Source organism: Danio aesculapii, chromosome 22 (assembly GCF_903798145.1).
Source record: "Danio aesculapii chromosome 22, fDanAes4.1, whole genome shotgun sequence".
NCBI classification, from domain to species: Eukaryota; Metazoa; Chordata; class Actinopteri; order Cypriniformes; family Danionidae; genus Danio; species Danio aesculapii.
Window position 1 is genome coordinate 14,796,291 of NC_079456.1, and position 17,598 is coordinate 14,813,888.

General features: G+C 39.1%; 1 protein-coding gene across 1 annotated transcript in view; it reads right to left on the bottom strand.

Annotated features, from left to right (window-relative positions):
* Positions 1-17,598, bottom strand: part of si:ch211-246m6.5 (von Willebrand factor D and EGF domain-containing protein) — a 117,401-nt gene that overhangs the window by 19,848 nt on the left and 79,955 nt on the right. The window contains exons 19-21 of the mRNA XM_056448015.1: positions 13,480-13,617; positions 10,662-10,859; positions 2,220-2,387 (exon numbers count right to left, since the gene is read on the bottom strand). Coding sequence (XP_056303990.1) covers positions 2,220-2,387; positions 10,662-10,859; positions 13,480-13,617 — 504 coding nt within the window. The remainder of the gene's footprint in view (positions 1-2,219; positions 2,388-10,661; positions 10,860-13,479; positions 13,618-17,598) is intronic.

The window sequence follows — 17,598 nt, forward strand, 5'->3', positions numbered from 1 at the left end:
GAGGAGATCTTGGATAATGCTAACATAAGCCTAACTGTGCGTTCACAACGAAACAAAGAGTGTCAAATACTACATTGACCCTGTATTTGAACGAGCCATTGCAGCATATCAGCAAATCACTTACATTCCTGCATAAAAAAATGTGCTTTCTAGCGTGAAAATGTTGCGTGCTTTTTATAAAATCCATTTAACTATGGAAGATCAAGTTATTGCGTGTGGTATGGCTTTGCTCCACCTTATCCAATATTTGTCCCTATGTCTGAAATATTCTGAAGCAGCAGTACTGGTTTGTTGCATAAGATTCCCAATTTTTAAAAGAAAAAACTACATAACCAGGGCTTGACATTAACTTTTTTGATCACCAGCCACCGTGGCTAGCAGATTTCCAGCATTACTCGCCAGTCGTTTTTTTTTCACTAGCCACAATTTTGTTGTTGGGAAAATATATTTTAAATGCATAAATTTGACTTTGACATGCTAAAATTACTTGATTTAGACTTTGTGTTATGTCCACATGCCTAAGAACTTGCTTAATGTGTTGTGTAATGGGTTGTGGTTTTGATTATGAAGGGATAATTATGCGCACATGATTAACGTTAGGCCCATAATCTATTCAAAGATTGGTTGAAGCGAAAGCAGGAACCGCTGCTGCTTATAAAAATATATAGATTTAAAAAAAAAATCTGGAGCAGGACTGTTGGTGCATGAGCATCCAGTTAATTTCAAAGAGAACCGATCGTAGCAGTTGCATTTCCAGGTATGGTTGCTTCATGCCTGGAAACGGGAGCGTGCACGTTTCTAAACAGTCGCGTGCATCACATCACCATGTGTGCACAAGTGATATCCTCTGATTTGGTATTCACTTGCTTTCTTTTGCTCGCGCAAATGCTATTTTTGTCAGTCATGCTGCTTCTCGATTCTAAAATCACATTTGCAACCATAATGGACCATGTCAATTGTCGAAACCTGCTTTTAAGAAAAGTACAATATAAAAATTATTTTCAACCAGCCAAAGTGGCTAGTGGGAGCCCCTGTCTAACCCGCCACAGCTAAAATCTACCTGCATTTGGCGGGTGTTAATGTTAAGCCCTGTATATAACATTAATGCACATCAGTAACTCAGCAGTCATTTTTTAAAATGCATGTCCCTGTAAGAAAACATTGTCCATAATTGGAAATACGGCGACCGCAATAATCAAACCCTTGGGAACAACTGTGGTCGGAACAAAAGTTGACAGTGACTGTGTTCTCTCTGGACTTCTCCCAAGCGGTGGACTTCTACATTCAGATTGCTTGCCGCCGAACCACGTCATAGCTCATTACTATAAAGTTGACTTGATTTTAACTCTCCTCGACGCCCACAACGACGAAGATGCACCACGCTGCGCCACTCAACGCTGCTGGCTCCCATTGAAAATGAATGACTTCCGGCTACATTGACACTCTTGCGCTTTCGGTGTGAACGCACAGTAATAGTACTGAATGCCTATATCCCACCCTCCGAATCGCCATCCAAAGCCATGCCTCCTGAATGCTGCAGGCAGGTTGTTGATGTTTGCCTATCATTCTCTATCTGAACCACATCCCTGAATGCATCAGTTATGTAATCCTTTCTGCGCTTGATTAAAGAATCATTCATTCATTCATTTTCTTTTCGGCTTAGTCCCTTTATTAATCTGGGGTCGCCACAGCAGAATGAACCATCAACTTATCCAGCATATGATTTACCCTTCCAGCCGCAACCCATCACTGGGATACACCCAAACACACTCACACACACACACTCATGCACTACGGTCAATTTTAGCATACCCAATTCACCTGTACCACATCTTTGGACTTGTGGGGGAAACCGGAGCACCCGGAGGAAACCCACGCGGGGAGAACATGCAAACTCCACACAGAAATGCTAACTGACCCAGCTGAGGCTCGAACCAGCGACTCTCTTGCTGTGAGGCGAACGTGCTACCCACCGCGCCACCTGATTAAAGAATCAACCTTTTGATTAAAGAAACTTGGTCCTATATCTTTTTACAGAATATTAAAATAGATATATACATTTGGACCACCTAATTTAATGAGTGCTATCAGGATGTATACAGACTTTTAACCAGCATAGCAAAAATTATTTCTGACGACAACTACCTATTGCACCTTTAAGTAAAACAGGTCATTGATGACAAGGGTTGATTTAAAAAAGAATAATAAAGAAAACTTACTGCCATGCTTCGAATGTTTTGTGCATGTGCGCCCATTGCCATGATATCCAGGTGGACATCGTCCACAAACGTAGCCAGTGTAGGGCGGTCGGAGGTCAATGCACTGTACACCTGGAAAACACGGCCTACTTGCACACCTGAATGTCACATTCAGTCCATTGGGAAAACCTGCACAGAGGACAAAAATGAAATGAAAAAAAAATTGTTGCTTTTTAAAGGTCCTGTGAAGTTCTTTGAAATGTCCATTTTTGTAAATAAATATAGAATACATTGAATGCCAGTGCCAGGAAGAGTGGTTAAGAAAAAAAAAATTAAAGGCAAATAAAAAGACATGTCAGATACTGCAGAGCATTTGATTGGCCAGAAGATTTGATGAGAAACTGAAGTATGAAGTGATGTCAAAAAAAAAAAAAAACATTGATCCATTATGGCCGAAGCGACAAACTGCAAGCTTTGGATGTTTATATCTTTTAAAAATAATTTTGTCTCTGTTTTGGAGCACATCAAATATCCTTAAAGGGTCACAAAACACCAAAACACATTTTTTGAGATGTTGACAGTCATATATGTGTCCCACGCTGCCAAAAACACTATTAGGACACATATATTTCACTAAAAAGGGAAAATTGGTTGTTTTTGCGTTATTTTGAGCAAATTCATTCTTCCAGTTTAAAAAGAAATTTTGAAGCTGCGTCACGGTGATTAGATCCTTGTGTAAATTCCAGTGTGGCGACTGGATGTCTGTACCGGCCGGTACAACGTGACGTCTTTGAGTTTTCATCATTAATTCATGAGCAAGACTTGGTTCAAACTAATCAGCACACTCTATTGTGAATGAGATGCAATTTCATTAACGTGCATGATAGCTTCGAAGACTGTTTTAACTTGTTACAATGTTCAGACGACAGAGAGACGCCACGTTGTGTTGCCAACTGTAGTTAGAACAAGTGGAAGAAAAAGAATTGTTTGGAGACATGGGTCATCAGTGTGGCGTTTTTTAAATATGCCGCAACATAGGTTTGGTTTTCAATTCCCCAATATGAGAGCACAGCATGTGGACTCACATGTGTGGATTACAGTGGTCTGCTAACACGCGCCAAAAATATGTTTGTAAGGAACATTTTTTTACCCGAGAGCTGTTTTTTTTTTGCATCTGCAAATGATGAAATCAGGATGTGCCACTCATCTCCTTTAAAAAAAAAAGGTGCGGTTCCAGTTTGTGTTGATTGTCCTGTTTCTATACAGATTTGGTAAGTGTGTGATCAGTGTTCTTTGTTTATGTTTATTCAGATGGCAAAGTTTGTTTGTATCGTCAGCAGTACTTTTTCAGTTTGTAAAGACATACCTGAGTCAAAATGATTTAGTTACTAAGTTTACAGTAGTTAATATCACTATAATATTATGGACTGAAAGATCCACTGTAAATGCTGTCGTGTGGGATTTTCGCCGCATCTTGTGACAGGATAGTCTATACAAACATGGATGTCTGACACTATTCTCTGCACCTACCGGGTGCATCCAAGTTACAGAGAAATACGAGGGTTTTTTTCTCTCATACGGAGAGCAGTATCAAAAATTCCATTAAAACAAGCACGTCCAGCAGTTCCTCGCATCTAATATCTCGTTTGTCATGGGGGCATGCATGAAATGTTCCTGAATGAAGGTGAAAGTGCTATAACATGTAAAATGGGATCATGAAAGGAACATTCAAAAAGCAACTCATGTAAATGCTTGACACTCGACACTCCCACTTAAACAAAGCTGGACTCACCCACTTTCCTGACTTTTTTTAAACTAGAGGTTAATATAAAGCTTATTTTGATTTCTAAGGGACTTTAATTTTGAAAGCATTTATATTAGTTCTTTCAGCATCCTGTTATAGTCATTAGCATCATAGTAGAAGACTGATGTGAATTTAGGAGCAGAATCCTGAGTTTTGGATCCTCCTCTGATTTTACCTATACTTCAACTCCGACTAACAATTTCCGAGTCTCACGTGGGCTCCACATCCTACAGTGGTTATCCAAGTGCAAAAGACTGGCGAAGGATTAGCTATGCAGGGAAATTGAGGTCTCGCTAGTACACCAGGGAAGATGTGCTGATGTCAGAAAGTGTGAAGCAATACCCTGAAATTTTTACCTCATTTGCTCTGACGAAAAGTTACCTCATCATTTTATACACCACTAAACAAACCAGCATCCCTTTTTACTCCACCACGCAGAGGTTACAAGATCCATCTGAGCACGTTTGGAGTGCGCAGGAAATTATTTTTGCAGCAGTATAGGAGGTCACATCACCATATTTTATTAAATAAGTACGCCCTCATCTTGCTCGCAATCAGCCAGATGCATGCACCTGTTCTGTAGAGCGTCAAGTGTGGTGTCAAATAAAACAAGAAGCCTGCCCTCTGCCAACGGAGCAGAGAAAGATGAAAGAGTTAGCAGCTGTCTTCCATTAAAAATAGATTTATCGGCCCTGTGATTACACATATCAAGGGTTATTGCCCAGGCTTTTTGTCCCATTTCCGCAAGGTCAGCGCAAATCCTTTAGACTGGGATGGGATTTATTGGCTGAGGGGGTGACAGCTTGCATCCCCTTTGCTTGCCATCTCATCTTCCTCCATAAGTGTGATGGCAGGCAATTTGCAAGCCGGCAAGACTGTATTAGAAAGAGATGAGGTGCTCCCAAGGATGATAGCGATTTCCAGAGAGTGCTATTTGTCGCCGTTCCTCAAACACTGGCCTTATCTACCTTTTGGGAACGATGACTCATGAGATAGCAAATTTCTGTAGACTTTATAAATCCACCATGTACTCCATCTCCGTCTTTTTTGTTTCCCTCCCTGAATTAATTTCAACAGAGGTGCAAACTAAGGTTGGACAAAATACAATGAGAAGCATTGTTCGAATTGATGCCTAGGGACAAATGTCCATCGGGGACACGGTCTAATTTCATTTTCAATTATTATTTACAAAAGAACGACTGAGGTACTGGAGAATGACATGAATTCATTTAACCATTTGGTTTGTAGAACTCTTTAGGGAGCCTGTTAATGGATATTTCTATATGGGTAATAACCTTTAAAAAGAAGACCACACTATAAAACAATTATAGGGGTTCCCCAATCTACAGCGATACTCTAAGTTTGTCAAACTTAAACAGAGGGAGTAAAGCATTGTGCTGAATCTTTCAGTTATAAGAGAATCAACACTTTTGCACTGGAAAAGAAAATACTTAATGAGATGTCTTAAAGGAACAATCCACTTTTTTTTTTTTAGGAAATTGGCTAATTTTTAAAGTCCCCTAGATTAAAGCAGATGAGTTTTACTCTGTTTGAATCTATTCAGTCAATCTTCGGATCTGGCAGGGGCACTTTTACTCTAGTTTAGAATAGTTCACTGAATCAGATTAGACCATTAGCATCTCGCTCTCTCTGTGCAAGCAGGTGGTCATATTGACAAAGTAAGCCGATTTTCAGGCTCTACATAATATCATTGTGCCTTCTTCATGAAAGTTTCTTAATATTACGCCAGAATGAGAATATTGTTCCAAGCCATATCGACCTAAAAAATAGCAACGTTTCATTCTTATGGAGCATTTACACCCAGGGCTGGAAAAAACTTAACTGGCACTCTAGGCAAACTTGTTTGGGGGGGCTAGGTCAGTGTTTTGCGTGTTTGAGGCACTTAACGCGAGAATCGTTCAATTTGCTCAGGTTTGAAAATCGGAACACTTGCGGACATTCACACTGTGTTAACCACTCAGGAGCTTGCTCTAGTATGACGTAGCGCATGTTGTTGGGGTCCCGAGGGGGAAATCCTCCTGACGACATGGGACAATAGCTCATCAAACTGGGCTTGGCTCCGTCGGAAGTACCGCTGAAAGCTTCCATCATCCAGGTATAGTTTCTGGAGGAGTTAATGACAGTGCTGGTGCACCTCTGAAAGGATCTAGTGGACACGGTGCCGAATGAACCTACAATGTTTTTCACCATTCCTAAAGCACATAAAGCACAGCTACTCTCTCAATAAAAGAATGTCAGCCATTTAGCAACGAAACTAGAGTCACCAACCAGACAGAAGCCTTGCCCATGACGCGAATCCACGTCTATTGTGAAGTAAATTTGACACTCGAATTAAGCAAATTTGACACGCTAATGAAGTGACTAAACTTTAAATGTTTTAATTTATTCGCGCAAGCCATGTCTGGTGTGAACACTGTATTAGTATTAGTCAAAATGTAACTATAAAAAAGTTAACTAAGCAGGAAAATTATCAAAACTTTGGTCATTTTTGAGCAAGATGCTAATGGTCTAATCTGCTTCACAGATTTATGCTAAGCGAAGTTAAGCTAAAAAGTGCCCCTGCCAGACCCAAAAGTTGGCTAAATGAATTCAAAACTGGTTCAACTAGGGGATTTGTAAAATGAGCCTATCCCCCTAGACCCCCCAGAAATGCAGAACAAAAAGCTGCAAAAAATGTCTTTGCGACGCTGGTTATAAAACAAATATTCCCTGGGAACCCCCTCAAGTCTCTGTGCTTGATGTCTCATCTTTCTGTCTTTCCAATTCACTCCCAGAGGACACAACCTGAGGGAGTGAACGGGAGAAGCGAGTGAAGATGAGGAGAGGGAATGGAGCCATAAAGCCAATTTACATTCCCCATCCCAATGTCCTCCAGGGGCCTGTCATGCCAGTCCTAACAAATATTGTTAGGGCCCCTGAGCTATTTGCAACAAAGTGCCATAAACATAGGTCATGTGACTTGTGCGCTCAATTTCTTGAGTTGTTGACAGGTCTGTGTGAAGGAAATCAACAGGAAAGACCAAAATTCCCACGGAAAACAATCTCATTCCTGTTTAGGTCAAGTATGGCTTATCAAGATTCAAGACACCAGGTTTAACGTCAAAAATGTCATTAGTTTTTTTCCTCCTAGCTGAGATGATTTAATTTTCAAATAATCTGATGAGGGCAGGGATTGAGTTCCTTCTTAGGTCTTTGATTTTTAATTGAAAACCTTCATACTCTGACATTCAGACAACTTTGAGATCTCCGCAAAAAGCCCAAGGACCTTTTTCTTTTCACAAGAGACCCCTTTTAAAATGAGTTGTTTCTCCTTTCTGTTTATGTCTGCTTCTTTTATTTTTCTCTAGAGGAAATGACCCCATTAATCTCACATGAGTCTCCTCTAGAGGTCAGGACAAGAACAAGGATTTGTTCAGCAATAATAAAGTTCATTTTAGGGACTCTTGCATCAGGTAGTTTGGAACCTAAACTATTGGTGCTGGCCACCATTGTGGTCCCATGAGTAATGAATTTTCCTCTTGGGCCACTGGGGGCTGTTGTGGCCTAGAGATTAGAGTTAGATTGTAACCCAAAGACTGCAGGTTCGAATCACAGCACAGGCAGCAGTTGTAGGTCAGGGAGTGATTGGACAGTGCAGTCTTTCCTCATCAATACCCACAACTAAAGGCTGATTTATACTTCTGCATCAAGTGCAGGCGTTTGGTCCGGCGCAACCTTGACGCTGACGTGCACCTCTCAAAAAATGTATCTACATGTCGCAACGACATGTAGTGCAAGCTCTGTGATTGGTCGGCTTAGTAGCTGTGTCGAGTGTGGGCAGTGCTAAGAGCCGCGAGCCCAATGGAGGGAGTGTTTACATGTGTTGAGTCCCATGAAGGAGCTCCAGATGTTTTGTGTTTGCCTTATGATTAAAGTTGTCGCATGTCCCTGGTTCCCACCTCTGAATAAGTAAGTTTTAGCTACTTATACATTAATGGTCCATTTCCACTAAGTGGTACAGTACTGTACGGTATGGGTCGGTACGGATCACCTTCATCAGGCTTGCGTTTCAGTTTTAGTCAGAAATGTCAAATTGCGTTTCAGTTTAGGAAATGTCAAAGAAATAGCCTATTGTAACGTCTGAGATTATATAAAATAAATAATTAAAATGTAACATATATGTAACATAACTACACACAACATACATTTAGTTCTTATTTGGGCTCAAAAACAACATGAAATATGTCCCACAATCAGTGCAAACCTCTCATCTGTATCTATAATCTCCACCAGCACATGTAACCACTTGTTAGAAAGTAATTCCATCATTTCGAGTTCATAATAGCCAAAAAGGTGATCAAAATTGTTAAACATGACTGTTTGTTCATGTTTTAGATTACTGAATAAATCATTTGCGTCTTTGTTTTGTCAGGCATCTGCTAAGTTTTCACACTTCACTCTCACGTTTGTCCATTTCTGAATGGATCGGATGTCAGAAGCACTTCAATAATCACTTGCACATTACTATCATCAGCTCAAGAAGTTTATTATTCCCCCTACCTGTTATTTAAAATGAAAAGAAAATCAGACCCTTTTTGTCACTTATGTAACAACTCTACCCAAGGTACTTATATACTTCTGGGAATGTCTCCAAATTGCATTATTCTGGACCATGGTATAAGACCTTCTATCAGAACTAATGGAAACTCAGATCCAATGCGACCCATTGCTTTTTATCATGCTGGACGATTCATCACTCTCCTTATCCATCAACCAAAGAAAGATGTGGTCAGTTGCTGCTGCTGCTGCTGCAAAAAAAAAAAAAAAACAATCTTGAAACTATGGCTAGGTCCATCTGCTCCAACTGATCTATCCTAGAGGCTCTGTCTACTGGACATTATTAAATTGGAATACACTACAGCCAAAATAAATGGTGCACGTAAAAAAAAAATACAATTTTGGTTAAATATAAGAGAGACTGTATCAAATATGTTTCAATCCTGATTTTGTACCTATTATTACAGTATTACAGTATGTACTATTATAGTATTATTACTGTTTTTATTTTGTTTAACATTTTTTTGTTGGGTGGATCTCGGGCTTTGTTCAAAATCAAAATGTTCAATAAAGGAATAAATAAAAAGAAGTTTGTTATTTAAAACGTAGAAGCGCAGCGAGCTCACGTGAGAAATTGAAACCGCTCTAGATTTAGACTGCCTTTTAAACAACTATGGTGCACAGGGTAGATTTTGCTCTTCTTGGCTTTGTGGTTGTTCATAAAGATGACGACAAGCTTTCTTTAAGCTTGGGTCGACCATGACTCATTATTCTATGTATATATTATTACAGTGTAATGTCTCGGCTGTGTATTAAAAAAAATGGCGCTACCTTTGTTTTCATTCTCCTGCTTGTGTATGCGCTGGTGACTTTTCTCTTTAAACCAATAGCGTTCAGCTGCGTGTTTTGCTCCGCCTTTTTTTTTACCGTTTTGTCATGCTAGGTACCCTTCTGAAAGGGTACTCAAAAAGTGGTATGGTACGGTTCGCGTTTTGGTTCCTTTTGACAGTGGAAGCATACTGAACCATACCATACCGTACCACTCAGTGGAAATGGGCCATTAGGTGGTGTTCAGAAAAAACAAAACACCCCCAAAGAAACTCGACACAGAGGAACATAACCTACTGCCAGCTAGCATTTCGGAAATGTCATTGCAAAGCAACACAAACAGCACACAGAAGTATAAATGCATGGCTAAGCGCAAGGTATGCGCCATGGGTCATGGCAATTGCTCGACCCAGAAGTTTAAAGCCTTAAGGTGCCACTGAACCATAAGTAGGAACTATAAAGTTTAATAAACTGATAACAATAGTACTCTATGTGGCATGTGTTTGGCAGATCAACTTTGCATAGCAAATCCTGTTTTGAAGTAGGCACTAATGTAGTTCTCCAAAAAGCAATCCCATACCTAAAAGCGTTCCCAGTTCCTGTGAAGCAAACAGGTAGGTAGGCAGGTACCTCCTCCTTCTCCTTGTTCAAATATTTTTGAGAGCAGACTTGATAAAACCTGTTGAGATCTCTTCCCAAACTCATTCTCAAGATATTCTCATATAAATTATGCTCATATTTGTTTTTCTACATTAGAAATATACGGCATTATTTGCATTATACATTTGTGATTACACTTCCCTACAGGATGACACTTGCAATGCCTGATAACTGACTGTGTCTCTTGACTATTACTCTTCTAAATTGAGAGTGAGAGACGTCCTTTCCCTAACCTTGCTCTGTTGAGTCTCATAGAGAGCGTGAATGCCCTGCATGGCTAATTAGAATCACTAATTTCAGGCATTATACCAAGACGAAAGGGTAAGAGGTGCGAGCACAAAGGCACGCCAGCAGGCCTTGTCTTGCTTTGTGCTTAGCAGCTGGAGGAAAGTCATTTCCTGGGAACATCACATACACACACAAAAAAATGTGCAGGAAATGACTCTAGGGGGATTGAAGGGACATCACACTGCGCCAGGGAAAGACAAAGAAGCGTTTTCTGCAATGTCATGACACCAACAGTGGGCGATTTGGCTCCAAACGAAACCCTCACGGTTTTGTTTCCTGGCCATCTGTGGACATGGAGAGACAGAACAATGGAAACAACTACTTGCCAGTCCTCTGACTCAGGCTGGTGGTGGCTTTGCTGTCCGGGGTCTTGCTTGGAGCTTTGCTGGATTCCGTCAAGAGGTGAGTGGAGGTCGTTTTAGGAAGAAGCACAGTCATTTTGCTGATGGGCCGCACCACGGGAGGTGTTGATGAGGAGACAGCATGAGGGGTGATGGGACGAGACGTGACCAATCTTGTTGGTGCTGATGAAAAATAGAGAAAAAGAAATGACTTCAAATTAGCTCTACAGCCTTTGTTACAGAAGTCAGAATCATGGAATAAAGTACAGAATAGAGTTGGGTAAGATGGGTCACTCCTCTTAATCTTGCAAACTGATGCCAATTATAATAAAAACATACAGTTGAAGTCAAAATTATTAGCCCTTCAGTGAATTGTTTTTACCGCATGTTTTTGGACTGTGGGGGAAACCGGAGCACCCGGAGGAAACCCACGCAAACGCAGGGAGAACATGCAAACTCCACACAGAAATGCCAACTGACCCAGCCGAGGCTCGAACCAGCGACGACCTTGCTGTTAGGCGACAGCACTACCTACTGCGTCGCCCAGTATTTAATCAAAACTAAATAATTTCTCACTATGGACTCCGGATGTTACAATGAGGTCATAAAAATGATAACCTGCTGAACAAGCTTTTTGTTTTCCAATACAATAAATTTGAACAACCCACTATCTGATAGATGATTATTAGTCTTGTGATTTGAGTTTCAGCTGGAAAAGTGTTGCAAAATGAAAATCTGTACAATAATTAATCCTTTTGCCTCTTTGATTCTATTTTCAGGACTGCTTTCTTGCCTTAGGTAAACATTTTGTGCCATTTTTGGCTTCGTGCAACATCTACCTAACAATTTCTCTTGCTCGAAAATGTTCAGTCTTTTCGCCTTGTCAGAAAAGCTGCACACCTGAGACACAAGAAGTTCTCTTCCTCACTCTGTTTCTCTCCACATGGAAACTGCGAGGAGCTGTTTTACCAATTATCTCAGGACGAGAGCAGAGTCTGGCATGGTTGTCTGTGTGTGCACGAGGTGGATAACTATCTAGTGCCATCTGGATTGTATTGCTCTCCCTCCCGTGGTTCTGCTGGTCATAATCAAAGCAGGACGGTGGATCCAGCTCTGTTGTATTTCTGCATGCTGCAATCAGACAGATTGTGTTTGTAATAGCGTCCCAGGCTTGGATGAAGAAGCCATCAAATCTTTGTCCCTCGGACGGGGGGAAACCGTGAACACAGGGCGCCTGTGAATGAGGGTTTATCGCTTGCAGATTACAGTCAAAAGACATTCGCAGAGCATTTTGTCAAGGCGTATGGAGGAAGATGGAAAACAGCTGTGAGAAGCCTCCTGAGCAGCAGGGCAAATGCACCGTTTCCAAAAACAGAAACAACCGATCACCGAGACTCAGAATAACATCTATTTTAAAATGAATGTAAGGTTTTAGAAAGGTAATATCTGTATGCATATCACATGGATTTGATTAACAATAAACAGTTCGATTTAATAAAAACATAAATGAGCTTAACTGTTGTGTGAATGGAAATCAAAAGTTTGTTCTCAAACTAAGGTAAAATACTTAATTTGTATTATATGTGTTGCATATATCCTAATTTATTATGATTATTTTATTTACTGATTTATTTGAACATTATTTCTAATGTTTAAATTTTTTCTATTTTAATTAAATTAATTTTAGTTTAAAAGTAAAACTTTATCACGACAGGTGTATTTATTGTATCTATGATTTAATTCAATTGATTTTATGAAGTAATTTTAAATTAACTAAATAATTTTTTAATTGTACACATTTTTAATGAAACAAAATGTCTTTGCAATGGTTTTGTGTTAATTAATATTAGTATTATTATAAATATGTCTGAAAATGGAAACTTTGTAATTTTATGAAAAAAAAAGTCATGAGTAGTTAAAAAATGTTGAACTTAAAAATATAAATATTAACACTAAATACAAAAGTACTAAATAGCTCAAATAATATTTTATTTTGTGAAAATATATTAAATGATAATACTATTATTATAATAAATAATATTAAAATTAATTAAATAATATTATTAATAATAATACAGCTCTTTATTATAATAAATATAGTTGGAGGACATTTACATGGAATACAAGTCCTGTCTCGATATGAACTACAAGTCCTGTCATGCAACACACACACACCTGCTCCAAGTCTCTATTGATTAGACTCACACAGCTGAAGCTGCTCATGAACTGATTACATGGACCATATACACATCACACACGCACACCTCTTTGCTGAGTCTTGTTTTACAGGTTTGTGACAGTACGACGCGTTTTCATGGCCTTGCTTTACCGTGCTTTTGACCCTCGCCTTGTTTGTTTATTTATGTTGTCTGCTGCCTGCCTGTACTGACTTATCGCCTGGGTTTTTGACTACGACTCTGGATTTGCCTTCATACATCTCTTTGCTCCTGATTGTGACCGTTGCTTGCCTGACCATTCTCAATAAACCTGCGTTTGGATCCGCACTCCATTGTCCAGCGTCCTATCACATTTCAAGTATCATACAGTGAAGAGCTCATGCTGAAAATGTTGTGCTTTGAAATGTATACCCCAAAGTATGTTGTGTGAATAACTGCAGGATTGCGCCACTTTGACATTTGCGGGTGAACGTTAAAGAAAAAACAGTTTAACAGTTTTTGTATGCACAAAAAAACCTGTGGTAATATTATTTTGGTGACGGTTTAACTTATTCTTCCAAAATCCTTTACATTTTTTATTTATTTTTATTATTTTTAAAGTAGATGTAGTTTAGGTTGGATGTTACCTTTGCAGGAGATCCCGTCTCCCTCCAGACCCCGAGGACAGGAGCCACAGCTGAAGGAGCCGAACACATTCACACACCTGACACCAGGAAAACATGGCCTTCGCTCACATTCATTCACATCATCCCGACATGTGACACCTATGGACAGATAACAAATCCCTTCTGTTATTTATAAAAGCCTACATTATTATTGTTATCAGTAACTGTGGCAGCAATAGTACTGTCTGTGTTTGTGCTGAGAGTGTTGTGGTTCTTCAAGCTACATTGATAACAATGTGAGTGATTCATTCAAAACAGAGTCAATCGAAAGTAAATAAAACACTAATCAAGGTGTTATTACTGGATGAAACATTAGCGAAACTCACTCATGTAACCCACATAAATCCACATGAGATATGTGAATCATATTCTATAATTCAAATGACTGAAGCTTGCCCATAAAAACAAACACTGAACTCACTTTTTTTTGCAGTACTGCACATTGCAGCAACAGTCAGAACTGATACCTTTGGACTCGTAGATGCAAAACAATTAAGTTACGCAATTTAGAGAGAGAAAGAAAAGTCACAACTGCAAGTGATATAAGGTTAGGCCTCAAGCACATCCCAGCAAACACACAACATCATAAAAAGTTAGTATTAGGTTAAATTTAGTTTACCAGCATCTAAGTACATTGTTATTTTGACGTTTGACGTGAAATGACGTTGATATTTTGTTGATTTTAGATTGTGTTGGAAAGGTGCCAAAATCCAGCATCGAGCCATCCTAAACCAACATCATATTAATGTCAAATTGATGTCATTGACATTTATTTGTCAGGTAATACAAGCAAAATCCAACATATGACAGACATCATATTGGTAATGTTCACACAATGTCAAGCTGTAGAATCATTAGACATTGATATTTTGTTGTTTTTAGGTTGCGTTGGTAAATTACCAAAACGCAACGTCCCACGACATTGGGAGAAAACGTCAATCGGACAACATGTTGACGTCCTGTGCCTGCTGGGATAGGAAGGCTCCTTTTTAAAATGGTTTTCTATTGACAGTGAACATTTTGTGTGCTGTTCATGTGCTCAGGATTCTTACTGACTGCTGTGCCTCAACTTTTTGATGAAGCGCTTTGAGCAGCTGCAGCTGAAAAAGTCAACTATGTGAAGGAAAAGCTCCTGATGTCATGCGCTCCAGCACCAAGACCATTTAATACAATGGTTGCTAGAGGTGTGAACCTTAGCTGGTCTTACGGTTCAGTTTGGTTACGATTATCATGCCATCGATTTGGTTCAATTAGATTTCTCGGTGCATCACGGTGCATTGACAATGCTCTCCATACACAATTTTATATTTTACTTCACAGCACAAGAATTGTTTTATTCAAAATTTTATGTGTATTTGTAAAACAATCTTGTCCTTTAATTTTACCTGCTCAAAGAAAACACTCTTTTTGAATGCATCAAACAAAATTCAAGTACATGCACAGAACAACTTGAGCATTTATAGCAAATAAACAAATGTAAATATCATCCCTCTTGCTTTTTGAGCATTGTCGAGTGAGTTGTTAAACGCCTATGATTGGTTAAATGCTCAACAGAAAGGGCTGCAATTGGCACTGGCGCTGTTCACTGATAAGTGGACTCGGAGAACACAGCTGATCCATGATAGACGCAGTGGAGAAAACTCACTCTGCAGACACGCTTGTGGCTGGATCCGCAAGTATCACCATAACAGCCGTGAGGAGAGGAAACGTCACGCCAGCAGGTCAATAGGGCCAGAGTGAGAGAGAGAGAAAGAAATGGAGTTTACTTTTATTTTCTCCATGGGAGAGAAATAGGGGCTTCTGTAACTTCAGTGTCAGTGAATGTCCAGCAATCACGCAGTGAATTGTGTAGAGTTTCTGCATTTTAATAACTTGCGCTTGCCTCCCTCGCCATAGTATTCTACCGCGAAATAGTGCATATGAGATAAAAAAACATCAGTATGTAATTACCGGTTATAATTTATCACTGAATCGATACTGAATTGTCCGTGTCTGCATCGAGATGCATAGAAGAAACAATTAATTTTGACACCCCTAGTGGTTGCCTAGCAACATAAACAGCACAGTACACTGCTCTTTTCTACAAAAGTACAATGTGTCACCCTGACACAATTGAAACTGAAGAGCATTCATTGTGATTGAGCCCTTAAAAACTAAGCATATAAACAAGAAATTGAGAAAAATAAATTCCTACTTGAATATAATTACAATTCTGAGATAAGTCATCATCATCATCAATTCTGAGATAAGTCATCATCATCAATTCTGAGATAAGTCATCATCATTTTTAATTTCCAATTCTGAGTTTATATATTGCATTTGCCCTTTTTTCCCCTCAAAATTGATGGTGTATATAAGTTATTCAGAATTTGTCACAATTTAAAAAAAAACAGTGTTAAAAATCAGTGTGATTTATCAACTCAGAACTTCAAAGAAAAAGTATCTTTTTGTCTTTATCTGTAAAATCAATGGCACAGAGTCAATATTACAATTATAAAGATACAACAAAACTTGAGATACTTTTTAATCACTTTTGCTCTAAGTTGAAAGTTCAGCTTAGCATAGCAAACACTTCTCAAGAACACAATAACAAAATGCAACTCATAAGCAGCCCACTGAAATTCAAATAGTCTGAAAAACACAAAAGCTAAAGTGAGGCATTGTTTTTAGACAATAGTAATAATTTCCTCCACTACTTTCCTCTGCTAAAACATCAAGTAACCATACAAAACACTGCTTTCAGCGCAGATAAAACATTTTTGGAGCCATTCCTCACTGTGTTTTGGCCTGTTTACTAGTCCCGGCAGCAGAAAAACACAAAATCCTTTCTCCTCTCTGTGGCTTCAGTCGCTGCTGGGCGTTCAACCATTTTTTTATTTTATTTGTATTTCTGTTTTTTGTGGATTCTTTGAAGGGGATCTTTAATAATGTCCGAACCATCTGCAAAGGCCCAAAGCCAAATGAGCCACAACAAAACACACAAAAGGTAAAAAAAAAAGCATCGCTCCCGACAGGAAAGCTTCACGTTTCAACTTCAAGCATCAACAGATATTGTATTCAGGCTAATTCACACATCCAGAGTTTTTCGACCTCAGATCTCAAAATAGATGCTGTGCGAAAAACGTAAACAGTTCAGTGTTTGTTTGAATTTCTCTGGCTTTGCAGGCTTTTTTTTTCTCACCCACATATTCACCGCTGCTTTCAAGTTAGGAGAAGCTAAATGAGCTGATTTTCTTGGTCACAACTGGGGCTCAATTTTTGGCAAGATATGACATTGTAATGGGAGCACGAGTGGAAGTGAGCCAAGAGTTTATGTTAAGATTATTTGGAAGAGCAGCTTTATGATTAATACATAATAAAAATGTACAAACAGATAAATACAAAAATTAATTTAACTTATTTAAGGATTAGGTATATACACTCACCGGACACTTTATTAGGTACGGCTGTCCAACTGTGCTTGTTAATGCAAATTCCTAATCAGCCAATCCCATGGCAGTAACTAAATGCATTTAGGCATGTAGACATGGTCAAGACGATCTGCTGCAGTTCAAACCGAGCATCAGAATGGGGGAGAAAGGGGATTTAAGTGACTTTGAACATAGCATGGTTGTTGAAACCAGACGGGCTAGTCTGAGTATTTCAGAAACTGCTGATCTACTGGGATTTTCACGCACAACCATCTCTATTTTCTAATTCGCAAAAAATACAAATATTACAAACATAAACATCAGCTTAAAGTGTAAGCCAGCTTTAAGTGTAAGCTTTGGTCGTCAGGCTTACTAATCCAGTGTTTCTCAACTGGTGGGTTGCGACCGAACATTTCACCTTTATTTGTATAGCGCTTATACAATGTAGATTGTGTCAAAGCAGCTTCACAAAAAAAGCCATAGTAAATAGGAACAGTGTAGTTCATAGTGTAGTACATTTTCAGTGGGTCGCGGAGTGTGAGGTCAAAAAAAACAACAGAAGTTAAATTTTTTACTTATTTTGCTTATACCGGACTTTTATTTTGAAATGCATGCATGCACAAAGTACCGTTTGACATGTGAAATTTCATTTAATTATAGCAACAAATGC